The sequence below is a fragment of the Ranitomeya variabilis genome, chromosome 4 (genome assembly GCF_051348905.1).
Source record: "Ranitomeya variabilis isolate aRanVar5 chromosome 4, aRanVar5.hap1, whole genome shotgun sequence".
NCBI lineage: Eukaryota > Metazoa > Chordata > Amphibia > Anura > Dendrobatidae > Ranitomeya > Ranitomeya variabilis.
The window spans coordinates 641,564,534-641,585,085 of record NC_135235.1 but is presented as its reverse complement, the minus strand read 5'-3'; the positions used below and the strand labels follow the sequence as shown (position 1 = coordinate 641,585,085).

Genomic DNA, 20,552 nt, shown 5'->3' with positions numbered 1-20,552 from the left:
AATAGTGTGAGCCCATCAACTTCGTCAAAGTGGTCTCAGACTGATGGGTCCCTGACCTCCCTGTCCAAATGTGAACACTTACCAAAGGCCAATATCTGTATGCCTGGGTGAATGTGGACACCTCTATTCAGCAAAGCCTACATATGAGTTAGCCGGGACCAAGTGTGTTGAGATGCAATTAAAAACCACATGGTGATGGGAGGAGTGCACAGCCAGTAAGCTAACATGGAATTAACAGAAAAACGGCTCGCACATCCTAACCAGTGTGAATAGGTGCATACCAGGAGCAGCTACCTCCATACATAAATATACAAAAAAGGTTGCACTCTATCGTGCCAAAGCATGTCTAATATGGAATACATGAAATTTGAATAGCAAAATGGCTTTTGAACATTAGAAAAATGTTTATGTATGGAGGTAGCTGCTCCTGGTATGCACCTATTCACACTGGTTAGGATGTGCGAGCCGTTTTTCTGTTATTTCCAGTTCATAGACACCAAACATGTCTAGGTTATTTTTTATCTAAGCGGTGAAAAAAAAATCCAAACTAGCGTGAATAGCGAAATCATGCCATTTTGACTTTCTTCTTGCTACACCGTTTAGCGATCAGGTTAATCATTTTTTTTCTATTAATCGGGCGATTCTGAACTCGGGGATAACAAACATGTATATGTTTGATTTTATTTTTATTGTTTTATTTTGAATGGAGCAAAAGGGGAGTGATTTGAACTTTTATATATTTTTTATTTTTTTTATATTTTTAAACACTTTTTTTAACTTTTGCAATGCTTCAATAGTCTCCATGAGAGACTAGAAGCTGGCACAACCCGATCGGCTCTGCTACATAGAGGCGATGGTCAGATCGCCTCTATGTAGTAGAATTGCTGACTTGCCATGAGCGCCGACCACAGGGTGGCGCTCACAACAATCCGGCAATGACAACCATAGAGGTCTGCAGGAGACCTCGGATTGTCATGCCGACACACTGGGGTCACCGGTGTGCGTATTTCCGGCCAGAAGCACCATTTAAATGCTGCTGTCAACGTTTGGTAGCGGCATTTAACTAGTTAAGAGCTGCTGGTGGATCGCGATTCGACCCGCGGCTATTGCGGGCACGTCAGCTGTCCAAAACAGCTGACATGTCTGCATAAAGATGTGGGCTCACCGCCAGAGCCCACGTCAAAGGGAGGGATACCAACATCGGTGTACTATTATGCCCAATGTCGGTAAGGGTCTATCATCTGTTACTGACGTCCCCATTTCTGCCGTCCTGATCTCTGAGGATATTCAACTGCTCCGGAGATATCTTACATGGGATCTTTATGATGTTACAACGTCATCTTCTCCCCATTCAGGTCCCTACAATATCGGATCCTCACAGTGGAGATCTTCTATATAAGAGAATTCTCCTGAGTGACCCTACAAGGATGGATAGGGACAGGGACAAGATGGCGGAGAGCATATTACACCTCACCCTAGAGATCCTCTTCCGGCTTACTGGAGAGGTGAGAGATTCTGATGACGTCCCATTACATCATTCTTATCTATGGGAATAACAGACGGACAGATCTGGAGAGGTGAGGACTCTGGAAATGTCTGTAGTGAGGTATATTCATGTGTCTCTCCATAAGCAGGATTACACAGTAGTGAAGACCTCTAGTGAGCGCTGTCAGGACCCTGTGTCTGAGGGATGGGAAAGACCCCTGAGCCCAATCACTGGGCCTCCACCTCACCTCCTGATACATGAGGACATCAATGACCAGAAGATCCTAGAACTCACCTACAAGATGATTGAGCTGCTGACTGGAGAGGTGACACTGCTGGGAATGCTGGGACATTATACAGTAACACTATGAAGGGATCGGGGGGATGATGGTATCATTGTATATGTCAGGTTCCTATAAGGTGTCAGGATGTCACCGTCTATTTCTCCATGGAGGAGTGGGAGTATTTAGAAGGACACAAAGATCAGTACAAGGACGTCATGATGGAGGTTCCCCAGCCCCTCACATCACCAGGTAACAGACAGGACTAAATACACACGGCCTATATTATCTGTATTTAAAGAATGAATTCAGTCCCTGTATGCGTTTCCTCCAGTTCTTTCCAATGAGAGGACAACATCAGAGAGATGTCCCCATCCTCTTTTTCCAGAAGACAGTAACCAAGAAAATCCCAGTGTTCCTCAGGATCATCAGGTACATGGAGAGAAGGTGTCATGAAATCTTAAAATATATAAAGTTTGGGCTGAAAGCCCTTTCCAGCTCACCGACTCTTGCAGGTGCACGGAACTCCGTTCGGACTGAATGTGGATCAGCAGAAGAGAGGAAAGGATGAATGTTCCATAGTTTGAGGGTTGCAGGAGCTCCGGTGTAGGTGAGGCGGTAGCTCTGGTAGTGATGAGGCAGCGGGGTCAGTGCAAGCTGTAGGCTTTCCTGAAGAGGTGGGTTTTCAGGTTCCGTCTGAAGGATCCGAATGTGGTTGATAGTCGGAAGTGTTGGGGCACAGAATTCCAGAAGTTGGGGGATATTCGGGAGAAGTCTTGGAGGCGGTTGGGTGAGGAGCGAATAAGTATGGAGGAGAGAAGGAGGTATTGGGAGGACCGGAGATTACATGAGTGAAGATATTGGGAGATTAGTTCAGAGATATATGGCGGAGATAGGTTATGGATGGCTTTGTAGGTCAGTATTAGTAATTTGAACTGGATACGCTGAGGGAATGGGAGCCAGTGAAGAGATTTGCAGAGGTGGGAAGCGGAGGAGTATGTTGGAGAGAGATGAATTAGTTGGGCAGCAGAGTTAAGGATAGACTGGAGAGGTACAAGGGTCTTAGCAGGAAGGCCACAGAAAAGATGTTGCAGTAGTCGAGGTGGGAGATGATGAGGGCATTCACGAGCATTTTAGTAGATTGACAGTTGAGAAAAGGACAGATTCTGGAGATATTTTTGAGCTGGAGGCAACAGGAGGTGGAATGAGCTTGGATGTTCAGTTTGAAGTACAGGGCAGAGTAAAGGGATACTCCGAGGCACAGGGGAGAGCGTGATGTTGTTAATTGCGATAGATAGGTCAGGTAAAGAAGATCTATGAGATGGAGGAAAGATGATGAGTTCAGATTTGTCCACATTGAGTTTGAGGAAGCGAGAGGAGAAGAAGGAGGATATGGCTGATAGACACTCTGGGATTCTGGACAGCAGAGAGGTGATATCTGGGTCAGAGAGGTAGATCTGAGTGTTATCAGCATAAAGGTGGTACTGGAATCCATGGGACTTTATGAGTTGTCCCAGGCCAAGTGTATAGATTGAGAAGTGTAGGGGTCCTAGAACAGAGCCTTGGGAGACTCCAACAGAGAGAGTGCGGGATGAGGAGGTAGTGTGGGAGTGAGAGACACTGAATGTGCGGTTGGAAAGGTATGAGATCAAGGATAGGGCGAGGTCTTTGATGCCAAAGGAGGAGAGGATCTGTTGTAGGAGGCAGTGGTCAACTGTGTCGAAAGCGGAAGACAGGTCTAGAAGGAGGAGTATAGAGTATTGTCCGTTAGCTTTGGCTGTAAGTAGGTCGTTAGTAACTTTGGTCAGGGCTGTCTGTTGAGTGATGGGGGCGGAAACCAGATTGTAGGTTGTCAAAGAGCAAGTTAGATGAGAGGTGGGAGGAAAGTTCAGCTTGGACGTGCTGCCCCAGGAGTTTGGAAGCGAATGGGAGCAGCAATATTAGGCAATAGCTGGACATAGCAGTTGGATCGAGGGTTGGCTTATTAAGGATAGGCGTGATTGTGGCATGTTTGAAAGCAGAAGGGAAGGTGCCAGAAGTTGGTGATAGGCTGAAGAGGTGGGTTAGGGATGCGATAAGAGTGACGGTGAGGTTGGGGAGGAGGTGGGATGGGATGGGGTCGAGCGCATAGGTGGTGAGGTGCGATTTGGAGAGGAGACAATTAAGCTCCCCTTCAGTGATGTTGGATAGGGCGGTTATGGGGTTTGGGTATTGGTCTGGTATACAAAGTATTTCGGAACTGCAACACAGAACTAGGATAGAAGGGGGAAAACTGACCCTGCACTGAGACTAGGCTGATACCCTACTATGGAGTGGGCGACCCATTCCTTCTGAGTAGACCCACCGACGATCCTAGGTTAATCTCAGCGAAGACCTTTAGATAGGGGAAAGGAGGTCCCTAAAAGATCTAAGGACTGGGTATAAAAAACAGGTCACCTCCTAATAGAAAACACAGAGAAGGCTGCAGAAACCAACTAAAAACAGAAACTAAGGATAGCAGAACCAGAGGTCCCAGAACTGCATAAATCCAACACAGAAAGCCATCAAAGCACCTAGCCAGAACTCTAGCGGATTAACAATGTTGTCCAGCAAAGATTGGGAGGCAGGTGCTGGGTATTAACCCCTTCACCCCCGGAGCTTTTTCCGTTTTTCCGTTTTCGTTTTTCGCTCCCCTCCTTCCCAGAGCCATAACTTTTTTATTTTTCCGTCAATTTGGCCATGTGAGGGCTTATTTTTTGCGGGACGAGTTGTACTTTTGAACGACATCATTGGTTTTAGCATGTCGTGTACTAGAAAACGGGAAAAAAATTCCAAGTGCAGTGAAATTGCAAAAAAAGTGCAATCCCACACTTGTTTTTTGCTTGCCTATTTTGCTAGGTTCACTAAATGCTAAAACTGACCTGCCATTATGATTCTCCAGGTCACTACGAGTTCATAGACACCTAACATGACTAGGTTATTTTTCACCTAAGTGGTGAAAAAAAATTCCAAACTTTGCAAAAAACAAAACAAAACAAAATTGCGCCATTTTCCGATACTCGTAGCGTCTCCATTTTTCGTGATCTGGGGTCAGGTGAGGGCTTATTTTTTGCGTGCCGAGCTGGCGTTTTTAATGATAGCATTTTGGTGTAGATACGTTCTTTTGATCGCCCGTTATTGCATTTTAATGCAATGTCGTGGCGACCAAAAAAACGTAAATCTGGCGTTTCGAATTTTTTTCTCATTACGCCATTTAGCGATCAGGTTAATGCTTTTTTTTAATTGATAGATCGGGCGATTCTGAACGCGGCGATACCAAATATGTGTAGGTTTTTGGTTTTTTTTATTGATTTATTTTGATTGGGGCGAAAGGGGGGTGATTTAAACTTTTATGTTTTTATTATTTTTTTCACATTTTTAAAAACTTTTTTTTTTTACTTTTGCCATGCTTCTATAGCCTCCATGGGAGGCTAGAAGCAGGCACAGCCCGATCGGCTCTGCTACATAACAGCGATCATCAGATCGCTGTTATGTAGCTAAAATGCAGGTGTGCTGTGAGCGCCGACCACAGGGGGGCGCTCACAGCCACCGGCAATCAGTAACCATAGAGGTCTCAAGGACCTCTATGGTTACAATGGAGGAGCATCGCCGACCCCCGATCATGTGACAGGGGTCGGCGATGCGCTCATATCCGGCCGCACGGCCGGATGCGGTAGTTAAATGCCGCTGTCTGCGCTTGACAGCGGCATTTAACTAGTTAATAGCGGCGGGTGATCGCGATTTCACCCGCCGCTATTGCGCGCACATGTCAGCTGTAAAAAACAGCTGACATGTCGCGACTTTGATGTGCGCTCACCGCCGGAGCGCACATCAAAGCGGGGGTCCCGACATGTGACGTACTATACCGTCACATGTCGGGAAGGGGTTAAAGGGTGATACAATCACCTGACCTAAGACAACCCAGCTCTAGGGGAAAAAGACCAGCACCCAGAAAACCACAACAAGATGGCGGATGCTCAAAAACAAAACAGATTCTAACACAAAGGGGTTGTGGTGGTTGAACAATGAAGACTTGCCTTGTTTGGTCGATTTTACTTTTAAAGTGTGTGGCAAAGTCCTCTGCAGAGATTAGGGAGGTTGGAGGGGGCACTGGGGGATGGAGGAGGGAGTTAAAGGTTTTGAATAACTGTTTGGGGTTGTAGGATAGGGAGGATACGAGAGTTGTGAAGTAGGCCTGTTTAGCAGAGGTGAGAGCAGATTTGAAAGACAGTGTTGCCTGTTTGAATGCAGTGAAGTCGTCTTGTGAATGTGTTTTCTTCCAACGCCGCTCTACAACCCTGGACAGTTGCAGGAGCTTTTTAGTGGTATTATTGTGCCAGGGTTGTCTATTGATACGTCGCACTCTGCCATGAACGAGAGGGGCAACGGTGTCAATAGCTGATGCGAGAGTGGCATTGTAGAAAGCAGTGGCACTGTCTGTGTCGTGGAGTGAGGATATAGATGCCAGTGGTAGGATAGAGTCAGAGAGTGTGTGGGTGTCTAGGTGTGTGAGGTTTCTGCAGGGGTGCGCATGTTGCTGGACATAGGTGACTGGTGAGGAGGACAGGGATGAGAAGGTGAGCAGATGGTGGTCGGATAGAGGGAGAGGGGAGGTGGTGAAGTTAGATAGAGAGCAGAGACGGGTGAAGACCGGGTCTAGTGTATGTCCGTCTGTGTGGGTGGCTGCGAAGGACCAGTGAGTAAGTCCAAAAGATGAAGTAAGGGACACAAGTTTGGAGGCTGTTGACTGAAGGGTATCAGTGGGGATGTTGAAGTCACCCATGATGATGGTGGGAATGTCAGCAGAGAGAAAGTGAAGAAGCCAGGTGGAGTTTTATCCACCAATATTATACACTGAATGGACGATTTATTAGGGACACGGGAACTTTTCTAATATAAACTTTTGTCAGTGGAAATGTGAGCAATGACTTTATTTTCTGGTTATGGAGACTGCTGGTTAGAAATAAGAGACTACAGGTTGGATTTGTACAGGAGACCTGCAGCTATTTCATCTTTTCTGTTCTTCTGAATCATTTAGCAAGACTTTTTCATCTCTCTGTGACTTTTACAATATTGATTTCAGGGTAAAGATCTGACCCATATTGATACTACAGAGACATATGTGAGGGGTGATGAGCGGTGTAAAGATGAGATTCCTACAGATATCCGCACAGGTGAGTAGAGACCACTATATGTAGAGGTGTCACAGATACTTCTCATTCATTGGATTGTAGAAATATGTGTTGATCTTTTTAGGGTTTGTAACACAGAATATTAATGTCTGATCGGACTGGCAGAAAATTTTAATGGCAAACTTTTAAGTTGACTAAATATAAAAAATAGTGTTTTTTCCACACAAAAAAATGCAGGGCTCCATAGGTGACATAATTTGCAGTATACAGAAGAAGAGCTCAAGAGATTGCAGGTTTAGGTCCCCTGAGGTGCTAAGAAATATTGCTGTCACTACTGAAAAAAATGAAGTAAAATCAATAAAATTGCACCAATATAAAAATCGGCTCAGTAAGCACAAAACAATCCCTCATACAACCCCAATGACGGGAAAAAAGTTCTGAGTCTCAATAATTAGCCACTGATACTTTTTTTTTTTTTTTTACAGACTGACAAGTTTTGCATGTCTGTAATTGTTCTGACCTGGAGAATGATGTTACTGGGTAAATTTACATCACAATACATGCAATGGCAAAATTATTTTTACTGTTTTCCATTTTGTTGTATGATATATACTCAAGTATAAGCCGAGATTTTCAGCCCATTTTTTTTAGGCTGAAATTGCCCCTCTCGGCTTATACTCGAGTCATTGTCCCAGGGGGTCGGTGGGGGAGGGGGGAGCGGCAGCTGTCACTTACTCACCTGCTCCCGGCACTTCTCTGCATGTCCCTGCTTCTCCGGCACCCACAGCTCTTCCTGTGTTCAGTGGTCATGTGGTACCGCTCAATAATGTAATGAATATGGACGCGACTCCACTCCCATAGGGGTGGAGCACATATTCATTACTTTAATGAGCGGTACCAGTGACCGCTGAATACAGGAACAAGCTGCCGGCATCAGAGACCATCAGAGAAGCAGGAACCGCGCCGGGAGGGTGAGTATAACCGGGGAGGGTGAGCATTGCGATATTCACCTGTCCCCATTCCACTGCCGGGCGCAGCTCCGTCTTCTGCATCCTCTGGCTGTGACGTTCAGGTCAGAGGGCGTGATGACGTGTTTAGTGTGCATGCCGTCCTCTGCCTGAACAGTCACTACAGAGAGACTGAAGACAGAGTGGCGTGCATCGGTGGAATGAGGACAGGTGAATATCGCAAGTCCCTGCCTGCTCAGGACAAGAGGTGAGTATGTCATTTTTTTTTTATTTTTTTTTAATCGCAACAGCAGCATATGGGGCAAATATTTCTGTGGAGCATTTTATGGGGCCATAATCAACCTTTATGCAGCATTGTATAGGGCATAATATTCTATGGAGCATCTTATGGGGCAATAATCAACCCTTATGCAGCATTATATGGGGCAAATGTTTCTATGGAACATCTTACGGGGCCATAATCAACCTTTATGCAGCATTATATGTGGCACGTTTTCTATGGAGCATCTTTTGGGGCCATAATTAACCTTTATGCAGCATTATATGGGGCATATTTTTGTATGAAGCATCTTATGGGGCCCATCATAAACTTTATGGAGCATTATATGGGGCATATATTATTATGGAGCATCTTATGCTGCCCATCATGAACTTTATGGAGCATTATATGGGGCGTATTTTGTATGGAGCATCTTATGGGGCCCATCATGAACTTTGTGGACATTATATGGGGCTCCTCATTCAATATGGATATTCGAAAACACTTAACCTACTGATGTCTCAATTAATTTTACTTTTATTGGTATCTATTTTTATTTTTGAAATTTACCAGTAGCTGCTGCATTTCCCACCCTAGGCTTTTACTCAAATCACTGAGTTTTCCCAGTTTTTTTTTTTGTGGCAAAATTAAGGGTCTAGGCTTATACTCGGGGTGGCTTATACTCGAGCATATACGGTAATAAATATTCAAAAGGAGCATTCATCCCACAAAAAGAAATTTAGCCATCACCATCACATGGAAAAATAAAAAAAGTTATGGCTCTTGGAAGAAGGGTGAGAAAGAAAATGCGAAAAACACATAGATTGAAATTGAAAATGCAAAAAAGAAAATTGCCACAAAGAAATTAAATAAACATTTATTTATTAGCAACTTTTTTTGCTAACCTCACAATATAAAAACCCTCAACACATAGTGGATGAGAACAATAAAGATTGATGGGCATATATGTGGGCTTTCATGGTTTGAGGAGACAAAATTACTATTAAAGGGGTTTTCCCACTAACAAAGTACATTTTAATTAATCGATCTTGGAATAATAATAATTTTCACAATTGGATGTGTTAAACAGAAATGTTCCGGTGCTGATATAATCTTATAAATGTGCACCTGCTGTGTACTGTGTAATTGCCATGTCAGATCGTGCAGGAACATTGTCTGATCATACTATAGCTCTTGGGCATGGGACGAGGCAAAAGAGAGGATCCCCTGTCCCGGGATACCTGAGAACAGAGTCGTGACTAGTGATGAGCGAATATACTCCTTACTCGAGATTTCTCTAGCACTCTCGGGTGTCCTCCGAGTATTTTTAGTGCTCGGAGATTTAGTTTTTCTTACCGCAGCTGAATGATTTACATCTGTTAGCCAGCTTGATTACATGTGGGGGTTCCCTAGCAACCAGGCAACCCCCACATGTACTTATGCTGGCTAACAGATGTAAATCATTCAGCTGAGGTGATGAAAACTAAATCTCCGAGCACTAAAAATACTCGGAGGACCCCCGAGCGTGCAGCACTGAGTTACGGTGGCCTCTAATTTACCCACACTCCTCGCTCTGGCAACAGACATGGTGGAGGAGTGGGTATCCTTCTTTCTAAAAACTGTTTTTTCAACCCTATCCAACCCCCACCCTCCCTTATCCTCCCTTCTTTCGAGGTTCACTCTGTCCATATCTACGCTCCCTCCAATCTTCAAATGGCTGTCATACCGACCACCGGGCTCAGCCATTGCCTTCATCGACCAATTCTCCACCTGGCTCCTTCATTTTCTCTAATCTCGCAACCTCTTCCTTCCCCCTATCTGACCACCATGTACTCACCTTCTCATCCTTGTCTTCCTCACCTGCCTCCCATGTCCAGCCATTACCACATCCACGCAGAAACCTCGCACATCTAGACATTCACAGACTCTCAGACTCTCTCCTACCCCTGTCCTCCATATCTTCACTCCACAACACGGACAGTGCCACCGCGTTCTATAACTCCACTCTCACAACAGCCATAGACTCAGTCGCCCCTCTCATGCATGGCAAAGTGCGACGAACCAATAGGCAACCTTGGCATAACAATCTCACAAAAAAACTTTGACAAGCATCCAGGGTTGCAGAGCGACTTTGGAAGAAAACACGCCTGCCAGACGACTTCACTGCTTTCAAACAAGCTACATTTGACTTCAAACTAGCCCTCAACTCCGCTAAACAGACCTATTTCACTAACCTTGTATCTTCACTATCCTACAACCCAAAACAACTGTTCAGCACATTTAACTCCCTCCTCCGTCCACCACTGCCACCTCCAACTCCCCTCATCTCCTCTGAGGACTTTGCCACCTACTTCAAAAACAAGATCGACCAAACAAGGCAAACCCTAACTGTTCCACCACCCCAACCACTCCATATACCAGACCTCTGCCCTTCCCTAATAACCTCCCTCTCCAACATCACTGAAGGAGAGCTTACTCGCCTCTTTTCCAAATCGCACCTCACCACCTGTGCACTTGACCCCATCCCCTCCCACTTGCTCCCCAACCTCACTAACATGCTCATTCCAGCCCTAACCCATCTCTTCAACCTATCGCTATCTTCTGGTACATTCCCCTCTGCCTTCAAACATGCCACCATCACACCCATCCTCAAAAAAAACAACCTTGACCCAACTGCTATGCCCAGCTACCGCCCCATATCACTGCTCCCGTTTGCTTCAAAACTCCTTGAGCAGACTGTCATGCTCAAATTTCCTCCCACCCCTCATCTAACTCTCTCCTTGACAACCTCCAATCTGGCTTCTGCCCCCACCACTCCACCGAAACTGCCCTGACAAAAATTACTAATGACTTACTCACAGCCAAAGCTAACAGACAGTTCTCCATCCTCCTCCTTCTTGACCTGTCCTCTGCTTTCGACACAGTCGATCACTGCCTACTGCTACAGATTCTTTCTTCCCTTGGCATCAAATACCTCGCCCTGTCCTGGATTGCCTCATACCTATCCAACCGCACATTTAGCGTTTCCCACTCCCACACTACCTCCTCATCCTGCCCTCTCTCTGTTGGAGTCCCTCAAGGCTCTGTCCTAGGGCCCCTACTTTTTTCCATCTATACCCTTGGCCTAGGGCAACTCATAAAGTCCCATGGCTTCCAGTGCCACCTGTATGCGGACGACACTCAGATTTACCTCTCTGGCTCAGATGTCACCTCTCTCCTGTCCAGAATCCTGGAGTGTCTGTCAGCCATATCCTCCTTCTTCACCTCTCAATGTAGACAAAACCGAACTCATCATCTTTCCCCATCTCACGTATCCCCCCTACCTGATCTATCTATTATGGTAAACGGCATCACGTTCTCTCCCGCACCTGAAATCCGCTGCCTCGGGGTAACTCTCGACTCTGCCTTGTCCTTCAAACCGCACGTTCAAACTCTTGCCACCTCCTGTCGCCTCCAACTCAAAAATATTGCCAGAATCCGTCCCTTCCTCACCCCACAATCTACTAAGACTCACTCTTGTGCATGCTCTTATCATCTCCCGCCTCGACTACTGCAACACCCTCCTCTGTGGCCTCCCCCCTAACTCTCTTGCACCACTCCAGTCTGTCCTCAACTCTGCTGCCCAGCTAATCCACCTCTCCTCGCTACTACCCTGCTTCTCCCCTTTGCAAATCCCTCCACTGGCTCCCAATTCCCCAACGAATCCAGTTCAAACTACTAACACTGATCTACAAAGCCATCCACAATCTGTCCCCTCCCTATATCTCTGAACTAATCTCCCAACACCTTCCCTCACGTAATCTCCTATCCTCCCAAGACCTCCTACTCTCCTCCACTCTTATTCATTCCTCACATAACCGCCTCCAAGATTTCTCCCCTCTGTACCAGTCTGTCACTGTAAACTTGTTTACTGTAAATGAGATTTATAACCCTGTATGTAACCCCTTTCTCATGTACAGCATCATGGAATTAATGGTGCTATATAAATAAATAATAATAATAATAAGTTTGCACACACTGCAGCAGGGATTTTGGTTCATTCCTCTAAACAGCTCTTCAGATCGTTCAGTTTTCAGGGCTGTATCTGGGCAACATTGAGTTTTAGCTCCCTCCAAAGATTTTATATTGTGTTCAGGTCTGGAGACTGGCTAGCCCATTCCAATACCTTTAAAATGCTTCTTACGGAGCCACTCCTTAGTTGCCTTGGCTGGGTGTTTTGGGTCATTGTCATGCTGGAAGGCTCAGCCATGATGATCTTCAATGCTCTTACTGAGGGAAAGGAGGTTGTTGGCCAAAATCTCACAAAATCTCACAATGCATGATACCATCCATCCTCCCTTCAATACGGTGCAGTTGTCCTGTCCTCTTTTCAGAAAAGCACTCCCCAAAGTACGATTGCCCAGACCGAGGATGATCGACAGTCATCTTGTGTTTTTTTCCATTTTCTAATAATTGTGCCAACAGTTGTTGCCTTCTCACTAAGCTGCTTGCCTATTGTCCTGTAGCCCATACCAGCCTTGTCAACAATTTTTTTGTCTCTGGTATCCTTGGACAGCTCTTTAGTCTTGATCATGGTGGAGAGGTTGGAGTGTCATTGATTGAGTGTGGACAGGTGCAATTAATACAGGTAATGAGTGCAGAGTAGGAAGGCTTCTTAAAGAAAGACTAACAGGTCTGTGAGAGCCAGAATTATTGCTGGTTGGTAGGTGATCAAATACTTATTTCATGCAATAAACTGCAATTGAATTATTTAAAAACCATACAATGTGATTATCTTGTTTTTATCCTTAAATTCTGTTTCTCACCGCTGAAGTGTACCTGCGATAAAAATTACAGACCTCTCCGTTCTTTGTAAGTGGAAAAACTTGCAAAATTGGCAGTGTATCAAATACTTATTTTCCCCACTGTATTTCACTAAATGTAAACAAATATTTTATATTTCACAAAAGTTTGGTGACAGGTATACCAAAACATTGAACTATAAAGTGGCAAACTGAAAGACGAAAAGAACAGAAACCTAACGGTTTAACATGATATTCTATGAGTCCATGCTTTGATATCCACTGTTGTCACCAGTGCCTTCATCAGCCCCTAATTAAATTTTAGTACAATTGGTACTGAAATGTTATAGAAAGTATAAATACTATAATTATTATTCTAAGTTCAATATTAAGCTATAATTTCCATTTTATTCTTGGCAGATGACTGTACCAGCAGATCGGAGGCACATTTTACGTTTTCAGATTTGACCGCACATGATCGTACTTTCACACAGGATGCGTGTGAAGAACATGACAATATCCCAGATTTATCCTCAGCCCTTCACAGTAAAGATCTACCATCTGTTCTTTTTGAAAAGCTCCTATCTTCTGATTCATCACAGACTATTATGCAAAAAAAACAAAACAGAATTGATGGTGAACATCAAAAAGATGAAACAAAAAAGAAGCCATATTCCTGTTCAGAGTGTGGGAAATGTTTTGCAAACAAATCATATCTTCTTGCACATCAGAAAAGGCACACAGGTGAAAAGCCATTTTCATGTTCAGAATGTGAAAAGTGTTTTACCGAGAAATCAAGTCTTGTTAAGCATCAGAAAACACACACAGGTGAGAAGCCATTTTCATGTTCAGAGTGTGGGAAATGTTTTACACAGAAATACCAAGTTGTCATGCATCAGACAGTACACACAGGTGAGAAGCTATATTCATGTTCAAAATGTGAGAAATGTTTTGCAAAAAAATCAAATCTTGTTGCACATCAGAGAAGTCACACAGGTGAGAAGCCATATTCGTGTTCAGAATGTGGGAAATATTTTGCACAAAAATGGCATCTTGTCACACATCAGGGAATACACACAGAGGAGAGACCATTTTCATGTTCCGAATGTGAGAAATGTTTTAAAAAAAAATCACATCTTCTTACACATCAAAGATTTCACACAGGGGAGAAGCCATATTCATGTTCAAAATGTCGGAAATGTTTTACAAGGAAATCAAGTCTTGCTACACATGAGAGAAGTCACACAGGGGAGAAGCCATATTCATGTTCAAAATGTGTGAGAGATTTTACAAGAAAATCAAGTCTTGTTACACATGAGAGAAGTCACACAGGGGAGAAGCCTTTTTCATGTTCTGAATGTGAAAAATGTTTTACAAAGAAATCAAGTCTTCTTAAACATCAGAAAATACACACAGGTGAAAAGTCATATTCGTGTTCAGAATGTGGGAAATGTTTTACACAAAAATACCATGTTGTAACACATCAGAGAATACACACAGGGGAGAAACCATTTTCATGTTCTGAATGTGAAAAATGTTTTGAAAAGAAATCCCATCTTCTAACACATCAAAGAATTCACACAGGGAAGAATCCATATCCCTGTTCTGAATGTGGGAAATGTTTTAACAAGAAATCACATCTTGTTGCTCATCATAAAACTCACACAGCTGGAAATCCATTTTCATGTCAAGAATGTGGGAAATGTTATACAGTGAAATCAAGTCTTGTGAAACATCAGAGATCTCACACAGGGAAGTAGTCATATTCATGTCCAGAATGTAAAACATTATTTGCAAGTTTTAGTATGTATCCAATACCAGGGAAGCTTTTAGTCCAGATTTAGTTAAATAAATACACTGGGCTACAAAAAATATTTTTTGTAATCATCGCAGGTGACTTTGTACTTTTTTGAATCATCTTTTTGTCCTGATTTAAAAAATATATAGTTTTTCTGTAGCACTTATAGTTTCCATGGAGCAGCAACATTATTATAAAATATAGGAAATATACTGGCGACATTAAGAAAACAGTAATCTACATTCCTGAAAAAAATGCTTCACCTTACAAAACAGTTTTTATTGAACCAAAATAATTTCACATGCAATATAGAAACCAAAATATGAGCAGAAATTAAAAGTGCTTGACATGAGACTGTCATTGATACGATTTTTCAGGGTTGTCCCTATATAACATCTAACAGTAATCTGCCATCATTGAGTCATTCCAAAAACCCTGGTAGCGGTGTTCCATTACTTTAATGTCCTGGAGAAACCACTCTCCATGTTCATCACTTACATCCCCAAGAGTTTGAGGGAAGAAATCTAAATGTGAATACAAAAAGTGAATTTTCAGAGACATGCGACATCCAAGACACTGCTATGCATTTAGCAGTTCCTCAACTCCTTCAACATATTCTGGAGATTTTTTTTTCCTAAGAAGTTTTCACAGATCCACTTGAAGCTTTTCCAAGATCTCAATTCCTTATCATTTAGAGTTCCTTCAAACACATCATCTCTCATAAGCTCTCTGATCCGAGGACCAACAAATACCCCTTCCATCAGTTTTGCTGGTGAAATGCTGGAGAATTTCTGTGAAATATCCTGGAACCTTTGTGAATTTGTCTTTGCCATGGCTTTCACAAAGTTTTTAATCAATCCAAACTTTATATGTAGTGGAGGAAGAAAGATTTTTGTTGGAGCAACTAAAGGATTATGCTGAACATTGTCTCTACCTGGAGCATAGATGTTTTTCTGTCCCCAATCACAATGAACATAATGCTCTACTGTATTTCTACTGTCCCATAAACCCAAGAAGCAACAATATTTAGTGAAACCTCCTTGCATTTCCATTAGCATACCAATCTTTTTCAAATCTCCACAGATATTCCATTGATGATGCTTATATTGTATAGCATCCAAAACAACTGACAGATTTTCATAACTTTTCCTTTAGATGACATGAATAGGGATTGATGGTTTCATATTTCCATTGTGAAGAAACACTGCTTTCAAACTTCTCTGGGAGGAATCAATAAACAATTGTCAATCTGCAACAAAATACTCTTCACATTGTTACAGTACACCATTGGTTCATCAACTGTGAAAAGTTGTGCTAAAGTGTTACTTCTGTTTTGGTAATAACACACTTTGACATCATCATGACGAAGATTCTTCTGTTTCAACTTAGATGCAAGAAGTTCAGATTTATCTTTTGACTATGAAAGGTCTCTGATGAGATCATTTAATTCACTTTGAGTAAAGTGTTCTGGCTGCTCCATCAGGTACATACTCATCTTGACTTGAGGTTTGCATGTGTTCGCCAGTAGCTTCAGCTCCATAGTCTTCATATTCTACTTCATTTTCATCCATTCCACACAACGGTGGTACAGGATCTGGCAAGGTACTATCATGTGGAACTGGCCTAATTGCAGTTTCAAATTCAGGGTAATTAATCTTATGCTTGTTTTTTGTAGAAAAGCCCTTCAGTTTGACATGACAAAAGTAGCAGTCATCACTATGATTTTTGGGTTCTCTCCAAATCATGGGAACAGCAAATGGCATAGCCACTTTCCTCATATTCAACCAGTCACAAAGACCATTTGAACAAATTGATTATATGACATGAGGGGTCCAGTTTTTGTCTTGATTACCAACTGGACACTTAAAGAACATCTGGTACATCTTTGTAATATCATGAGTGATTGAACATACTTGGCCTTTTGGTGTAAAAGAACCACACACATAGCAGAATCTTTTTGGGTGATTGATACACTGTCGGAGCATTTTTCTCTTTAAATCAAATCAAACAGTAGAGTAAGTTCAGTTCAATGGTGGTGACAAACTAAAAAAAATGCGATGAGCCTACCGAATATATGTAGATATTTCCCCAGAAATGACATAGGCAGCTTGTATTTAGAAAACCAAAACAAAAAAGTCCTCCAAGAGAAATCATATAAAAATTTAATTTTTATTGAATCATGTTAAAACATAATTAAAAAAGGGAATAATATTATACAAAAAAGGAATGAAAGGACACTAAACATCGGGCAGCAATGTGTAACCGGTCCAAAGAGTAGTGATAAATATCTAGAAAATATCGGTAATAAATCACAAAAGGTGAGTCAGATTAAGAGCACAATGTTTAGAATAAATAGAAAAAAAGAGTACATGTGCATGTGGACCCAAAATATTCTACAGGACTGCAGTACAACTAATTCAGTAAGATGATGCAGTACATGGTAAATAAAATTGCTTGAGAGCCTTATAGCTAAGTGTTTCTCTGCACATCACAGCCTAGCATAGGAAATAAACAACAGTTCACAGTAGATATTAGGCTGGTGAATAGTTACCCGAAGTCCGGACTGCCACGACGTACCCCCTAATATCTACTGTGAACACGGTCCTCCTTGTTTATATTGTGGGGCACTCTTTCGAGCTTGGATTTAGAACTGATTTTATTGGAGGTAATCTGGTAGATAACTATATACAGTTGTGAGGTAAATGGGTCAGCCTATTCCTCACAGATGAACATTTGCAGACAGGCAGTTTATCAGTGGGATATTGGCTGCTTTCAGGTTTTCTCTCTGTGTAGACCCTCGCTCAGTTACACCTCAGTAGCTGAGCTGCTTTCTTCCCTCTGAGGTGACTTGCCCTCCCAGAAATGCAGTGAAGATCCTTACACAATGGCGGAAGTCCGCTGCCTACCGTTCTATCTCCTTGTGGCAGGGCTCAGAGTCTCACATACCAGTCCTACTACTGACCGCACAGCCGTTAAATCTGGTTTAGGGATGTGCTGAAGCTGTCAGTACTTTGAATGACAGCTTGGCCATCCAATCTGGTACAGGGGTGTACTGAGCTGTCAGTGTGTTGATTGATAGCTCAACTATCCAATCTGAGACTGTGAGGCATCGGCTTTCTCCATGTGTTCATTATTCCAGTTAATTGCCATGCTTCTTAACTGAGCTGTGTCTCCCAGAACTCTGCCAGACGTACATTCAGCTTGTGAGCTTGGTTCTGTGCTCTCCTGTTCCCTGAGTTCTCTTTGCTTGCTCTGTTGCCTGACCTTGGGCTTCATTCTGACCATCCACCTGTTTAACCCCTTCAGCTCTGCTCTGTTATCCTCCTGGTACTCTGAATTTGGAACATTACCTGACTACGCTTTTGTCTCTTCCTTCTGTTTATGATGTATCCACCTGGCTTCTGACCTTGGACTCCTTAACCACTCTGACTCATGGTTTGGCCGCAAGAAGTGACTAGTGTCACAGGTTATAAGCAAAACCATAATGAATTAACCAATAATCCCTAAAAGGGCAAACTTTTGTTTCTGATCCTGAATGTTGATCAGACACCAGGAGAAATAACGGTGGCTGGGGACTGAGTACCGAGAGACGGCTGCCGCCATGAGTCAGCGGAAATCCTCCGTGTCTACTTTCCACGGTAAGCAGGCTGGAAATGTGCCCATTTAGCATTTGGGCCTGTGGGGGGATGGCTGCGTTCAATGTGCAAGGAAAGAACCAGAGCTAGAGGCATCTGCACCAGTGTCATGGACAGTGGATTGGCAAGCACCTAGCAGAGGGAAAGTGGTGTCACTCGCTAGCACCAATTGTTGACCCAGGCGTTCGGCGCACCAACTCAGGTGCTTAGATGACATGTGCCTGATCATGCTTTTCATGGTTAGGCTCTTAGTGGTCAGGCCCCTGCTGATTTTGGCATGGGACAGGTTGCAAATTTCCATTTTTTTCTCTCAGAACACTCTCTTTTTAAAAAAAGTCCCACACTGGGGAGCACCTAACTCTTTAACGGATAAATTGACGAGTGTCAATGCTCTGCAGAACCGTAGCCCGCCATCTCACTCTGGTCACTCCACTGCCTCTTACTGCCTGTTTTGGTGCTGCTGATCACTCCCCCTTAGGGCTGCTGGCCTCGCTCTGCATGCCAGCTTCTAGGTTGTGTCATTAACTTCGTCATCCAATATCTTGTCTTCCACCGTCGCACCCTGGTCCTCCTAACTTGATGACTTAACAAACTGACTTATCGTCAACTGGGTCTCATAGTCATCTACCTACTTAGACAAAATTTGCCATTCCTCACCGTCATCTTCTTGTGGCTGTTCTCAGTTTTGTGCATTACTAAACAGCATGTCCTCATGTTCCTCTTGGAAAAAGCCGGGTGAGAGGCCACAATCAAGAAATGAGGATGTAAAGTACTTCTTGGAGTGTCCTATTGTGGGATCACTGGTTTCCTAGGACTCAACATAATGGGAGAGAGGAGGATCCGGGTGAGGATTAAATGATCCAGATTGTTGGCTGGAGAGGTCCCAAAGAATAATATTAAAAACAGAGTTTTACCTCATAAGCCTCATGATATTGTTGGGCTGTAGTATATTTTAAATTTCCATCCTGTGTCCTATTACCTTCCGTTCCTTACGGATGTTGATTGGAGACAGCTGGTAAGTCAGAGCAGTGGAGTCAGAGTGCTGTCCTGGCCAGTGACAGATGCTCCTTGCTGCTGTTCCGGCGCTGTGCCAGCTAGTGAACAGCGCAGATCCAGTCTTCGGAACGCCGGTATAGAAGCAGGAGCTTTGTTTAGTTGCTGGTCACGTGATGCACATGTGGTTTAAACCGGTATGGAGCGCTAAGGGGACCAAAATTCCAACGCATTTCGGAAAACAAGCGTTTTCCTTCCTAAGGGACAGTCCTATCCTCAGCATCGCCTCTTTAACTCCATGTGTTAATAGTTCTCAGGCACTAGTTAATTAATTAGTTAATGAAAAGCAAATAGTTCTATTTCACTATTCAAGGGAATGTGTCACTATATATATATATATATATATATATATATATATATACGGTGTATGTATGTGTGTGTATATATATATATATATATTCTATGTGTACACATTTATTCTACCTATTCTATTCTGTCAGTGTGATTTTACTGTACACCGCACTGAGTTGCCGGCTTTTCTAGAGAACACCACTGCGTATTTCTCGCAAGTCACACGCATGGTCCGTGTGTAATCTGTAATTTTCTCGCCCCCATAAACTTTCATTGGCGGATTTTTTGCGTAATACGCTGACAAACGCAGCATGCTGCAATTTTCTACGGCCGTACAAGACCGTATAATATGGATCCGTAAAATACTGCAGATAGGAGCTGGGCCATAGAGTCATTGTACCGTATGCAATCCGTATTTTCTGCGTCTCTCATATGTCCGTGAAACACGCTAGTGTGACGCTGGCCTAAGGCCGGCGTCACACTAGGCGTAAGACAATACGATCCATTTTTTACGGCCGTAATACGCAGAAATGTCCCAGAAATAGTGTTCCGTAGGTAATCCGTTGCCAAGGTGTGGTCGCGTATTTTGCGCAAGTAATGTTGCGTATGTGAATCGTATGTAATGCGTATTTTATATGCAACATCAAAAAATGGACATTTAATGGTTTTCTGGGCTGCAATTAATTTAAATCATCATCAGCAACCCTATTTAAGTCCTGTACAACAGGTGGGACCCTCCCATCTGGCCATTTAGTTGGTGTGCATCTCTTGGTTGTGTTGGTATTACCTTACAACCATGTCTGACCTACTGTCTTTCACCCCAACTGAGCGGGTGTTGTATCACTGGGTCT

General features: G+C 43.3%; 1 protein-coding gene across 1 annotated transcript in view; it reads left to right on the top strand.

Moving 5' to 3' along the window:
• The window catches only part of LOC143767357 (uncharacterized), a 340,694-nt gene that overhangs the window by 274,759 nt on the left and 45,383 nt on the right, over nt 1-20,552 (top strand). Inside the window, exons 4-8 of the mRNA XM_077255618.1 lie at nt 1,635-1,811; nt 1,895-2,018; nt 2,101-2,198; nt 6,868-6,958; nt 13,345-14,592. Coding sequence (XP_077111733.1) covers nt 1,635-1,811; nt 1,895-2,018; nt 2,101-2,198; nt 6,868-6,958; nt 13,345-14,592 — 1,738 coding nt within the window. The remainder of the gene's footprint in view (nt 1-1,634; nt 1,812-1,894; nt 2,019-2,100; nt 2,199-6,867; nt 6,959-13,344; nt 14,593-20,552) is intronic.